Here is a 14,368-nt window from a genome sequence, read left to right as displayed (position 1 = left end):
AAAGCTGAAGAAGCGACCGCAGTGACAGGTGACAGGAACTGCCTGGAACTAACGGGAGCTGATAGGAGCTGACAGGAGCTAACAGGAGCTGCCTGAAACTGATAGGAGCTGACTGGAACTGACAGGAGCTGCCTAGAACTTACAGGAGCTGACAGGAGCTGCCTGGAACTGACAGGAGCTGTCAGGAGCTGACAGCAGCTGGCCGGACCTAACCGCAGCTGACCAGAGTTGACCATAGCTGGCATGATGAGCCAGCTGGAGCGGAGCAGACCGCCGCCAGCCGGGCGCGCCGGGTCGGTCCCGGCGCGGCCATACGGCGGCCGGATTTCCCGGGACGGCGGCGCCACTCGGGCACCGAGCGGCGCGCCGTCGGGGCGGCTGGCAAGCGGCCCGCAGCTGCCGTCTCTGCGCCCGGCAGATCGTCAGAGCGCCCATCCTGGCGCACACAACGCCTGACGTAAGGCACGCTGTACTGCTGCTGATCGGTCGCATTCGCAGGATTTGAATAGGTTGTCATCTTGCGGGTCCTCAAATAATAAAAATTGGAATTTCAATACCGGAAACCAGGAATGATCCTAAAACGATGTCGAGTCTTAAAAGTCATCAGTTTGCAATGAAAACTTAACATACTATCCGGGCTCACATTTCCTTCAGATCATAAAAACGAGGATTTCAACGCTGAAATCAGGAATGATCCTAGAAACTACGTCTTATCCGGAAAGCCATCAGTTTGCGATAAAAGCTTTACATCAGCCGGGCTCACACTTCCTTCAGATGAACTGAATGGAATGAGCATATGCTGGTTCGCATCGGAATGAATGACCCGTCCTCCTTTCATCGCGTTATGCTAGTCCAATGAATCGATTTTAACATTCGAATAATAAAAGCGATTTGATTGACTGAATGATTTGATTCCTGAATTCGAATACGAAATTCTACGAACCCATCTAGCCCTGGACACGAATTCCAACGCACCGCAAATGCCCAGATTTGGTCTGTACACCGCACGGAGCCAGCCAGCCCTTCAGCCCGCCGTGACCACATCTGCACCGGCGTCAAAGCCGCGCCGAACCGATGATGGGGCTGAATATGAGCAGACATGGCACATGCCAGAATGCGTGACGTGCAGAGGATGACAAGGCGTCTCAGTATGCGCAAATGGGCAAGTATTATCGGGTACAGCTTGAATTGTTGAGCACTGTCCATGTAAGCAATGTCTGGTCTATAACGTCGTTTAACCAGTACCTCCTGGCTCCTGGTTTATTGAAGATCTATAACTCAGCACAATAGCTATGATACCCAAAAAATAGCAGCTGAAGGCCTGTCTTTATTATATCAAGGCTTTCCTTTGCATCACGCTGAGTCCCCATACATCTGTGATAACGTAGCAAAGCGTGCAAATCCGTGGTGTTGCGGCACGCAGGAGGCACGCTCAGCTAGCGTCGACGAAGGTGAAAACATAGCAAATGCGGTATGCCGTGCAACCTTAGTTCGCCCCCCTTTTGCCCCCCCCCCCTCTTAAGAGCGCGGGTGTTTTTGGCTTTTGTTAGAAGTTGCCATGAATGTATGGTTTATCATTCGGCACCGAGGCTCCTCACCCACATCGGGGTCCAAGTGGGGGACAGCCCACTCACCCAGGGGTGGTGGTGCTGCCAGATGTAACCGGAGAGACCCCTCCCCGTCCCGCCCGTGGTCCAGCGCCGCCGCCCCTTAATCCCTTCCGCCGCTGGCGTGGCCAGGCGCCCCACAAGGAGACCAGCACGGAGCACCCAGCCGCAGCGCGAGGTGGACCAGCCTTAGAACCACTAAGGGACGCTACGGCCCCCAGCGTCCCTCCAACCATCTGGCCAAAGTGCGAACGCGTCCTCAGCCCACAGGATATGATAAACCGGGACGCGGGAGAAGGGGGAACAGCGACCCCAATAAAACGAGAACGAGACAGTGGCGACAGGGGCTGGACGCCGGAATGCGATTGGGATGGAGAGAAAGCGGCAAGACAACGAACAGGAGCTCACGTACCGGCAGGGGTCGCCAGGCCCTGAAATGAACAGCTTGCGCTGTCCACCCGTTCACGGAGCTGGGACCCGAGGGGTAGCTGCCCCCCTACACCAGCCAAAGCCGGTACCCTGCTTTTGTATTAGAGCCCCTTTCGACCAGAAATGATCATTCCAGGGCTGTGGGAATGAAGGACAATGGGTTACGGGTGGGCAGACGTGCATGCGTCTGGGGGCCAACCGCCGAGCTTTAAACCGCGCATGCGCGGGTTACCCGGCCGGGGTCCCCCTTCCTACGGGCTCTCGGCCTCACCCGTGGCTAACGTATGCAGCCTAACTCCGGACAAGGCTGGGTAGGTCGCGAGGACGCAGGATGAAGCAAGGTGGAGGATCGCCGGTGACCCCTGCGGGACAACCGGCTCCCGCTTTACAGAGACCCCTTCCAGGACGGACAGGAGTCTCCCCGGTTATACCTGCCGTGTGGGAGGCGTCGTTCGCCCCGCATAGTACTGCGGTAGCCTGGCGGTACCACACCCCCTGAGTGAGTGGGCCGTTCCCCAGTTGGGCTGCAAGGTGGGTGGGCGGAGCTGATCTACTAAGTACACGTATCAATTTAATGACCACCCCCCCCCCCGAAAAAACTTTAGCACCACTAACCTAAACAGGGACGTAATAGATGACTTGATAGAGTAGAGCTTCTCGTCCACCAGCACATACCTCTCTTTATATCTGATCTACACGACTGCCCTCATAGATCTGTAGAATTACCATAAAGCTATGTGTGGGCGCGGTATTTCCAATCCACTGTAACAGAACGCGGATACAGATGAAAAAGGCGGGACAGGCACCGCTTCCGTCGCAAAGCTCGCAGCGCGCCGAAGAAAAACATGCCGCGAGCACAATTAGCGGCGACAGATGACGTCAAAGGTAAACAAACCGCGCTGTTAGCGTTTTGGAGGGGGAAATCAGCAAATTAACATTCCAAGTCAGTAGCCCAGACGCGCCGCTAACCAAACACAGCATCGGAGTGCTCACACTCAAACCACGAGCGCCGTCCAACGCCATGCCAAGCTGAGGCCGCGGCGCGGGACGGCTCTGCTCCTTGCTGAAAAACGGGGTGCCGCGGCTCACTACCGTCGACCATTGCACACGCGGGGTGCCATGCCTGACTGTGGACCCCCGGGATCACAAGGGCCCTCTCCCACAGTCCAGATGTCTGGCAGTCAGCGTGTGTTGACACTGGCTGGGGCATGCTGAGGGGCATTAGGCGGCGTTTAATCTCAGCGCAAACGCGCAAAGGCGGCGAAGCAGATGGTGGTAAGGGAGGGAGGGGGAGGGGCGGGGCGGGAGCAATGTCTCCCCTCCCTACTGGTAACGGGCGGAACGGGATGTTTTTGTTCCCTGCAAACTTTGGAGGAGCTCTTTTACTTAAAGCTTCCTAGCGAGGGTGTAGTTTCTTGTTCAGTGTGGTGTGTGGGGATGTCCTGCAGGATGTCCTGCAGCGCCCCGCCTCGCCCCCCTCAACTTTGGTTGAAATTAGGGCAAATCCGAGGAGAAACCCGCTTGTCGCGTGTTTCGGCGTGGGTTCCTCACTGCTCCCAAGTCATCTAGCGAAACTACGCTCTTGCTTTGAAGCTTACGCATATTAGCAATTTGGATCAAGGAGACCGCATAAATGAGCTAGAGAAAATCAGGCCCAGTAGACCCGTTTCGTATCAAGAGGCACATTTTCTGCCAAGGAATCGGCGTTATGATTTAGGCACCACATTGTCTAGATCAGGAGGCCCCGTTGTGGGTTCAACAGGCCCTTTGCTGGCTACGAAGACTCACGTTATAAACTGAGAAGTCCCTTTTCTCAAATGGAGCACATTCTATATAATGGGTCTTTTCTGAAATAGGAGGCCTTGCGTTGCAATGGAGAGACCCTTTATCGGTCCGGAAAAATATATATATTAATCATAAGGCCCATATTCTAGTTGCATTGTCGCAATTTATTCATATGTGTAACGATTCCATAAAGGGCTATCTGACCCCAGTGCTCCCACCAACCAGGGCGTTTGCGTGTCTATAGGAACCCTATGCTACTACGTCATTCATTAACCCCAGTCGAGCGCTGAGTAACTAAGCCAGGTTGAGTCTTGGTTCTGTTCTTCCATGTCGGGAAGACGTTCGTCAAGAGGCCGTCGACACATCGTACGCTTTTGTCGGGAAGTACGCTTGATTCGACTGCTTTGGCTCTGGTCTGGCCGTTGCCGATTGAAAGAGTTGCTGACGACTATCCCACTTGTTGATGATCTGCGCGGTCGCTTATAATTATTCCCGCTGTTCTTTATGCAATGCTACGGACTAACAGTCGCGCAGGAACCCTCTACTTGAGCCACACCCAACTTGTTATGCAGTTTCTAAGGCCCTTGCTTGTGGGCTCTATTGATCGCTATATTTTGGTTTTCACTCTGCCTGTCCCCTCACAACTGGCAGATGTCCAATCGATTAGCACGCGGCAGCCGATATTCTTCGCTGCTCTGATAAGTTTCAAATGGCGCAGAGGGGACAAATTTCAAGTGAAGCGGATCAGTTTCAAGTGTTCACTTGCCCTGGGTGCAGAGCCGACCACCACCAACGCTAGCCCCAGGCCGTTCTAACCTCATCGGTAAATTGTTATTTGCTCGCGCCGCGTCACGCACAGTGGTCAGATCAGCACCAGAACAGGGGCGTAGTTTCGCAACATGACTTGGGGAGGGGGTCTGAGCAGGGAAAGAACGCAGCCTACCCTTAAATACACTAACAAACTGGTTTCTTCACCGATTCAGCCAACTATCTGAAATTTGGAGTGGGGGGGGGGGCTGGACCCCCCAAACCGAATAGCAAACCACACCCATGCACCAGTATTCCACAAGCCTTCCCCTGGCCGCGCTGACTCAGAACATGTCCTGTTTCAGGGTCTATCACCAACGTTTATTGAGCATTAGAGGTCGAACGACAGAGTTCCAGTACAAATTGCTGATGCGTGTAATATACAACACACCACATCGTAGTAGCTAATTTCGGTCTGGCTGAGACATTAAGTGGCGCAGTGCCTAAATCTGAGAAAAAGACAGCAGCGACACCTCCATGCGTAAAGGCCAGCGGAAAACGTACAAAAACAGGGCATGACAGGTATGGCAAAACACGCGACGGCGCCTGCATTCCATGCACGGATCTCCTGCCCACCTGAAAACCTGCTTGGACTGCATAATTGGTTAAGTGAACTTAAAAATACATGCCTTTGAAACAATCGTCACCAAGCAGTTACCCAAGGCTGTTTCCGAACATCTTATTGCGACTAGCTCACACCAGAGCTAGAGGCCAGATTTCCAGGTGGGACACGGAGCTGGGCCAGTATGGGTATATGCTTAGTGACAAAAGGTATGGGTAGGCATATACCGGTATGGTATATCGCTTCGAACATTGCGAAGGTATGGGTATATGCTTAGTGACTTAGTGACAACGAGCACCATATACTTATCACGCGCGGGGCATTAGCAATGCGTAATAGGAGCATGCTGCTGGGAACGTACTGGCAACTGAGGCAATGGCCACATTAAGAGCATATCACATCTTACAGCTGGCAAAGCACAATTGTGGTAATTAGCGGAAGATCTCATCAAGGCAGCGCCGCATGGCCCAACCAAACGATATCACACCTACGGAGCATTCAGGGTGTCTCGGACGCATAAGGATGGGAAGAATAGCAAAAGGTGAAGCGAACAAAAGCGCTAATTACTAGCGGCGAGGATAAACACTACGCCCAAAAAAGCATAAAGTACAATAAAACCATTCCAGCGATTTGGTATCAACTAAGTATACTGCTACGCACACGTGTTTCCTACGCTAACGTATGTCAAATGGGTGCGACACCTTCTTCCAGATACGTTTTTCAATCAGTGAATGGAAGTATTTCATACTGGCCCACACAACGCCCTTCCACATGTACCACGGTTCTAGTTCTACGTACAGTAAGGTCATGCAAGCACGCACGCACGCACCAATATATATATATATATATATATATATATATATATATATATATATATATATATATATATATTGGTGTGGTGAGCAGTGGAGGTCATACTTTTACTTGCTGGGTACCAGTACGCCTTCGCGCGAACCTTTGTCGGCAACGCCTTTGGTACCTGGGCTAAACCTGCTTATAATGAATTTAAGCCGTTAGAAATAAAAAACAATGGCGCGGGAAAGGAATACGTATACAAAGCTCTTATTCATAGATGTAATCCCATTTTAAAACATATTTTGTGTATCATGCACCGGTACTACAATAACACTTTGGTGCGCACAAAACCAAGGGAAAACTTCGAAACACATGTTCGGCCCCGATCCCGAAGACGGCCGCTGTCTGTTTAAAATGGCCACACCGCGGCCAGGGCATGCGCTCATCACGCTCACCGCCCAAAGCGGTAAGGAAACTTTGTTTAGGGTATGATTGCTACCATCACTACCATGCTAATCATTCCGACTGAAACGAATGGCTTGCCGAAGGTGGTGTTGCACTTTGTACATAAACTGTTTATCTTAATATGCAGATACTGTTTTGTCTCAGTGTGCACATAGTTTCATCTTAATATATGAGACCAAAATATGCAGACGGCGATGCATGTTTTCAATCTCTATGGAAAATTGGCAAGACTGGATTTCGACACAAAACACAAGTTGAGATTGGCTGTTTTTCCTTCGAAATATTGTCCTTGTATCAAATTACAAGACAAGTGGCATAAGACCAAAAGGCCATCGCAATGCAGATTTAAAAAAAAAAACACCATAAAACATTTAACATCAGCTCACGGCATAGCTGATGCTTTGTACTCCCAAACTCGACTTTAGCATCCTAAATCACACAGCCATCTAACGCCCTTTACGGCATTGTACACAGCCTGAAATCCCAAACGCGACTTCAACACCATAAATCCTCCGACCCTCTCCGCTCGAGAAAAATGCCGGTGCAACTCACGGCCATAGCTCACATGATGACTTAACGTGAGCGTACATCACCGTCCTCCACCCATGACTGAACTACGTCGGGTAGTGTATTGACACACGACCACACCACGATGTGGCAAAATACGATTTGCCACGTCGCGATGGAATCGTTTGAACGCCTTCTACACCCCGAAAAGAGATCTGGCTTTCCGTTTGGGATTCGAAAGTTTCCCAATCACGCTGTGATTGTTTCAAAACTGGCTGGGATAGACCGCTGTGATCCGCTTTGACATCACCAGGGCGAGTTCCCGGTTACGTCATTGAACGACTCCAGGCACAGCAGCTTCTAAATGTCGTGCAAAATGCTGAAAAGCTGATGTCTACAACGCGCATATGAACATCCCATGCAGTACCTGCTGCGTAGAAATATCACCCACAGCCATCTTATGGTCACGCGGTGACCTAAACTCTATGAGTGGGTCCCCTCACTTTCTATAAGTGATACCCGGCACTGAACGGCAGACTGTCTCCTCCAGGTGTCCGACTACTTCTGCAGAGCGGTGAAGCACGTGCGCTCTCTGAAGGGCAGGCCACGGATCTTCCTCGGGTCGACCAGCTCGGGCAGCACACACTGCATGTAGAACTCGCGCACGCGCTCCAAACGCCAGTTCCAGAACTCCGGCTCGAACGTGATCCGATCGCAGACCGTTTCTCGGGGCGTCCACACAAAGAAGTCGCACATGCGGGCGCCCGTGCAGGCCAGCTGGCACTGCACCTGAGCGAAGTACGCGTGATTCTTCTTCAGCTTCATCTCCTCGTCCAGGAAGAAATCCTTGCCGTCCTGTACCAGCGCCTCCAGCCGCGCATCCGCGACCCGGTACGGGCACTTCACCTCCAGAATGTGCTCATTGCTGATGATACCATCAGGCGTGGCGGCCACGAAGCCGTGCTGGGGGTGCACCACCAGGCCCACCGGCCGCTGAACCGTGCAGCCCATCTCGCGCTCGTACGCGCTGATAGCCTTCTCCTCGTGCCGGCGGCCGTAGCGCAGGGCCGGCGTGTCGAGCTCCCGGCCGGCGCCGTACAGCAGGGTCTCGACGACGCTGCGACAGGACGTGCTGGCGCGCATGCCGGCGATCCGCTTGAAGACGCTGGCCGTGACGCGACCGCGCCGCGCCTCGAACCACGCCTGCCGGTCGTGGCGCGTGCGCCGAAACAGCTCCGCACGAGCCGCCTCCGAGGGCAGGCTGATCTCCTGCAGGAGCGCGTCAGCGCGGCGTCGGTACAACTCCGGGTCGGTCACCTCCAGGTCGGCCGGCGCCGCGTCCCCGGCGGCGGCCGGCAGCAGCGGCTGGTGGCGCCCCGCGGCGGCCGGCGGCGCCACCACAGCCATCGGGTCCGGCGGCTCCTGTTGCTGGCGCCGCGCGCCGCCCGGCTCCCGAACCTCAGCCACCGCGTCCGGCGGCCCCTTCTTGCGGCGCCTCGCCGCGGCCCGTTCGGCGGGCACTCGGGTCGTCGCGTCACCCAGCCCTGGCCCGGCTGCGGGAGTCGCCGGACCGGGCTGAAAGCAGACCGCAGTTGTCGTGATGGTCCACTCGCTGGCAGTGATCCCGGCCCGTGGGCTATCTACCAGAGAGGCCATTCGTTGCGGCATCGCAACTTTCAGCTACAGGAGCTTATAGGGCAGTTATAGACGGACAGATGCCACGGCGATCTTCGGGGTTGCTTCCACGTTCAAATCGTTTCGGAACGCCTTTCGCGCATGTTTTTCGGACATCTGGTCTTAATCGGGTTTGCTGTCAGGTGGCGCCTCATATTCCCAGCACGACTACATGAACAGGTGCCGCTGGACCAGGGATCACAGACTGTATGGAGGCGCGCAAGGCTGCCTGGCGTGTGGTAACCTAACATCGGCGACCAGAACAACTTACTGCAAAAGAAACACGGTGTTTGCAATCGGTGGACGCATCTATCTTAAAGGCAGTGTCAGGCCCTAGGCCGTAGACCTTTGGGGCAAATTTCAAAGAACATACTCTTGTGAAACCTCTGGACCAGTTATGCCAAATAACAACACTGGGTGGTGAAACTGCACCACCGTCAAGACGTAATCATGGTATCAATTGTAACCATCCTTGGGTCCACATTATCCTGTCAGCACTTCGTAACAGCACTACGCTTCCTCCTCGCATTCCCGACCACCGTCGTCATGAGAACCACCCTGCGCATCCCTACTGGCGCAAATAAGAGGACGTTTGTAATGAGCTCAGCGGGCACAGGTTTGTTGCCGAGAAACTCGTTGGCTAAAGTTTGAGCCAGTGCGTCACATGGATCATGTGATCCTCCATTCTCAAAGCCACATTGCGCCTCAAGAAGAGCCACTCTGTTAACCACGATAGGGGAGAACACGAAGCCATAACTGAAGTTTCGTTGAATTCGCGGGATAATAGATCCTTGTTCGCTTATCTTTTTGCCTAAGCGTGTTTCAAGCTTTCCATAGCGTTTATCACACAAACATTTTGACACACTAGTGTATTACAAATATTGCAGAACACACTCGTCCAAAAAAGCAAGGGAAATTAAATGTATTACTCTTATAGCGGCGAGCAGGAGACCACATTATATTTCTCCCGCAGGGCCGGCCACTTCAAATCAAAATTCTGCGCTAATCAGAGGATTTCGCAAAAACTGGTGTTACTGATCAAATTGCATGCGTCTGATGAAACAATAAATGAAAAATGCATAAAAGGTGGGGTGTTTCCCTTTAAGGCGTATGCATGAAGATCACGCGGCAGTGCCTGCTCACATAAATTCACCCTGAAACAGATCTCGGTTTCGCGGAATCTTCTTTTTAAAATCCGTAGCAGGTAAGGGCGCCAGTATGTTTTGATTTATTGGGTTTGTTATTGCTAGTGTATCGTCCGATGACAGCATCCAATCGCATTTGCCGATCGGATCTGCCACACATGCTCAACTATTCACGCTAACCGGTACACGGCTCGGATTCCGCATAGGCTGCAGCTACAGCATGCAGTTTAATGCCAGTACAGTGGTAAGTAGAGAAACTAGGTCTAAATGTTAGTAAATGCAGCATAGAGTGGTGTAAGGTCATATCTTACGAGCTGGTTTTCATTTTACTTGCTCTCCAAATGAGACCTTTTACCTTTTGAATCTCCAGGGCGGCCTCTTCGCAGTCGTTGAAATTGTACACCCGCCAGGCTATCACGACAATAGAATACACCTGGGAAAAGAAAAGTCGTTAAGAGCTTGACACGAACGAGGCTGAACAGCGACCGATTATATCCCTTAATGTCTCAACCGCACAAATCTAGTATCTAAAATCTAGTACCATATTTCGTGGTACTAGATATGAGGTTTACATTATCAGTTGAAAAATGCTTATTAAGCACCATCCAAAAAAGTGGTAGCATCGTCTGAGCAGTACAAGGTTCGGAATTCATCACGCCGACCAGCATAACCGAGGGAATGGCATGCTTGTATGTATTAAGCATAAATTTGCTAACAACACTGTTGACAGGTTTCAGACCTAAAAACAAAGGACACGATACTACAATTGGTTCATTTCGCCAAAATACTTTTTCTGGAAAAATATAAATGCACTCAAATCCTGCCACATGATGAGAAATGTCACATTGCAAGTTGCTTGCTATATGTGGACTGAGACCAGAGAATATGGACTACATGACAACTGAATCCGGGTCACTGGTATGAAAGCAGTGAGTACAAAGGCACAAGAGTACAAAAAAGGTGGAACACTCCCTTAAAATCAAAAGCAGCACGAGTCAGATGGTTGAGAGGACAGGACACAGACTAATGTTTTAGTGTATATAAACCCAAGCTTCATCAACTAATCCAAAGATTAAAAAGGACACACTGTGGCTGACAGGCTGGAATATTTAACATATGTCTTCCAGCTAGCTACTAGCCACCACGAGGACTGCAATGATTATACTTTTAACTGTGGTGGGTCTGTTAATCTCTTTGATAATTTTTTATAGATATTAACTACTATAACACTCATATGGCTGCTTGCCTTTTAGGTGCCCCACAAATCACTACTGCATTGCTCACAGAAACAACTGGTACTGCACAGTGCTTGTGGAAGGTGTTGGTGAAAACATCCAGAGGTGATTGCCATCCTTAAAAGACTACTGTCTGTAACATAGCCAACCAAAAAACCTGTATGACACATTTCTTTCTCAAACTGCATATTCCAGGCAGGCAATGTCATATACATATATAAGTCTCACCCCAAACGCGGCGATCAGGACAAAGGGGTAGAACAGCAGCATCTGTCGGTTCTGGTCCAGCCAAGGCGACTGGTATCGGTTTGTGAAGATGGCCATCCATGGGCCGAAGATCACGGCCGCCATAAACACCCAGCGCATCAGCATCGTCATACTGGTGACATCAAGAACAAGGTCAGCACAAAATGCGCGAACAGGGAAGTCATGCTGACAACTTGAAGATGTGGAGGGGGGGGGGGGGGGCATCACATGCTGTGGTGGCCAAACGCTTTCTAAATGAAATCCCTTCTTCACTGCAGTGTTTAGGACAATGTCCAGGGATCAGTACCAAGCATCACTGTGACATACTGCACATGTAATTCTCATATCAGCACAACACACATTCCAGCGCAGATATTCAAAACACAACCACTTGTTCATAGGATTGTCCCATCTGCAGGTAAATTGTGGTAGGACACGTTTTTTCAGTGGTGAGACCCACTTCCATTCAGGCTTCAATGGTGTTTTCATTTTGCCAACAAGGATGATTGTTCTGGCAACTGGGCCACACCAATCTCCCTCCCCACATGCGTTCCTGTCATGTTCTATCACTTCACATCATGGTTCTGGAGCATGGTAGTCACATGGTAGCCATTCTATGAGCAAGACCAGAGGTGGATTGAAATGGTGCAGCAATAGGCAACCAACTGGCACAGGAGCTTGGCCATGTGCTGTATAGAGGCAGAGGATCCTTTGGCTGCCATCACTTCAATACCAACAACAGGGAAGCACATGACCCAGTTCTACAACAACCTGGCTGGATGCAAATAACTGGACAACACAGTCTTGTTCCTAAACCAGCCTTTGACGGACAAAAGCATTCATTCACGGTGGGTTGCCAAACCAGAGGTCGACTTCAACCATCTGATGAAGCCATGTTGTCCGGGCCAACAACAACTGAAATGCTCTGGCTGAGTAGACCATTTACACACCCTCACTTATGTACTTTAAAGCTGTCTGATGTGGCATTGGTCAAACTATGTCTACCTGATGTTGACATAAGCTCATGCGCAACTAGCTTCTTCTGAGTGCAACTGTGTTGCTAACCAAGAATTGATGTAAAATTGCACAGGATCAACAGTGCTGGCTCCTCCAAGCAACAGAGAGGAACTCAAGACCCATGTGGTGGTTGTCTGAAGGACTGGGAATGACCAGGTAGGTTAACATGTGGGGCCCCTGGCAAGTGTGCAGATCTCTCTGAATCAGCAAAACCCCCAGACAGTGAGTATCCTCTCAGCAAACAGAAAAACTTAACATGGCAGGCCCAAGCAGTCTAGAATGCCCAGGCAGATTAATGAATAGAGCTCCTGAAGTGATTCACAACTGCTGTCAGGAGTTCCAAGTGATCACAAGAAGCCCAGCTTATCAACATGTATGGGTCCTGGCAATGATACAGGGCAGTCTCAGCAAATGGTAGAAATGAGTGACAATTGTTTCAAGACCAGGCCTGCATTTTCTCATAAATCAATATAAATTTGCATATATGTAAATAATACAAAAATCATGGCAAGTGTAAAAATAAGCACATAAAAAACAGGTGCTTTAGCACTGTGCCATGACGTACAATTTGTCTACATGCAGCATGAATCTTTAGTTAGACATCGCAGGGTCCTGTCCCTAAAATTAAAATCTGCATATGCCCCTGAAAACTGTCTTCTATTTTTGATACCAAGGAATACTAAGATCCAGTGGAACTCTCCCATCAGCCCTTTAGTCTGCACTTTAAGACTAGCTTTTCATGTGGGAAGCTGCTAAGTGTGGTTTAGCATGTACCTCTGCTTTCTTAATTAGCCTAACAAATTCATGCTGCCTGTCACTGATGGGAGTCACCGCAAGAAACTCCAGGCATAAAGGTACTTCCACACAATAATTCATATGCCTTGAGGCTGTAAAGGGGGCATGCGTGGGCCTGGTAGTGTTCTAAAGTACATTCAGTGGGGTGTGCAGGAATGATGGACAGGCCACCACCTAGCTCAGTGCTGGTTCATCAATTCTGAGCAAGGCAAGGGGAAACAGTGAAAAAGCTGGGGTTGCAGCAACATGACAAAATACTGACATCCTCACCATGTAGGTGGCCAAATGTTAAAGCACTCCCCTACTACAAGATGTGAAAATTCTGATAATTATTGGGTTTTATTTAAGAAAATAACACTGCAGAAGTGAATAATTTGAAATCTTAACTGAAAAAAGGAATTTGAAAATAAGCATAGAGAGCATGTTTCTTATTGTATTGTTGCATTTGATGTCTGTCCTTAATTGTTGTCATTGTAGCTGTACCATTATCTATTGTAGTGTTTTTATTGAAGCATTTGTTGTAAGCCTTCTGCATGAATTTTGCTTTATCCCATTATAATTGCTTTCAAAATTGACCCTAAGTGCTGCAATTGGTGGCTTCCATGCACCTACTTTAGTGTCCTGATTTACGATGTGTGCTGTGAAATTGCTGTGATGCCACTGCTTTATCAGGCATGATTAGCATTAGACAGCATCACAAGGTATCGTCTATTACTGAGCCCAAGCATTTGAATGGTTGTCCACGCCCCAATCCCCATCAGAAAGTCCGGCTGCAATGCAAGCGGGGTAAGACGGGTCAAAATCACCCACATTCAGAGACAAATGCTTACCTTATGACGGGCCTGTAAAATCACTATGTAGCTCAGCACCTATGCAACCGCACCCCCTCCGTACAGAACAATTCAGCGCACAGAAAAATGCGGTAAATTTGCTACCAATCAGCACCAAACCACCGAAACGCCGCACCAATAAACGCTGGACAATATAGCTTGATAATTGTCTCTACAGCGCCAAACGCACCCAGCCCTGGTTTCCCACGTCAGCTGTTTAATACAGTCTCTGGCACGGTCCATAGTGATGCAAATGTTTTTGAAGAACTATTTCAGTCAGCCATTACACACTTTCAAGACAAAAATAGCCATAAAAGCAATCGAGTGATTTCAAAATGCACTGTAACTTTCTACTTCTACGTGAATGAGAAATATCGTACAAATCTTTTGACCATGTGTTAAGATCAGCGCGATCTCTGACGCTCATTGCCATCTATCGTCGAAATCTCGAACCCATCAAGAATGCAAC

The 14,368-nt window shown here is 50.0% G+C and overlaps 1 protein-coding gene across 1 annotated transcript; it reads right to left on the bottom strand.

Moving 5' to 3' along the window:
* Positions 1-7,515: 7,515 nt before the first annotated feature.
* Dpm3 (Dolichyl-phosphate mannosyltransferase subunit 3) lies at positions 7,516-11,389 on the bottom strand. Its single transcript, XM_037212662.1, has 3 exons — positions 11,240-11,389; positions 10,132-10,209; positions 7,516-8,274 (listed from the first exon to the last, which is right to left on the bottom strand). Exons 1-3 carry the CDS (start codon positions 11,387-11,389, stop codon positions 7,516-7,518), a joined length of 987 nt encoding a protein of 328 aa, XP_037068557.1.
* Positions 11,390-14,368: the final 2,979 nt, after the last annotated feature.

The sequence above is a fragment of the Pollicipes pollicipes genome, unplaced genomic scaffold (genome assembly GCF_011947565.3).
Source record: "Pollicipes pollicipes isolate AB1234 unplaced genomic scaffold, Ppol_2.1 Scaffold_3087;HRSCAF=3621_pilon_pilon_pilon, whole genome shotgun sequence".
NCBI classification, from domain to species: Eukaryota; Metazoa; Arthropoda; class Thecostraca; order Pollicipedomorpha; family Pollicipedidae; genus Pollicipes; species Pollicipes pollicipes.
This window is presented reverse-complemented; position numbering and strand designations above follow the sequence as displayed.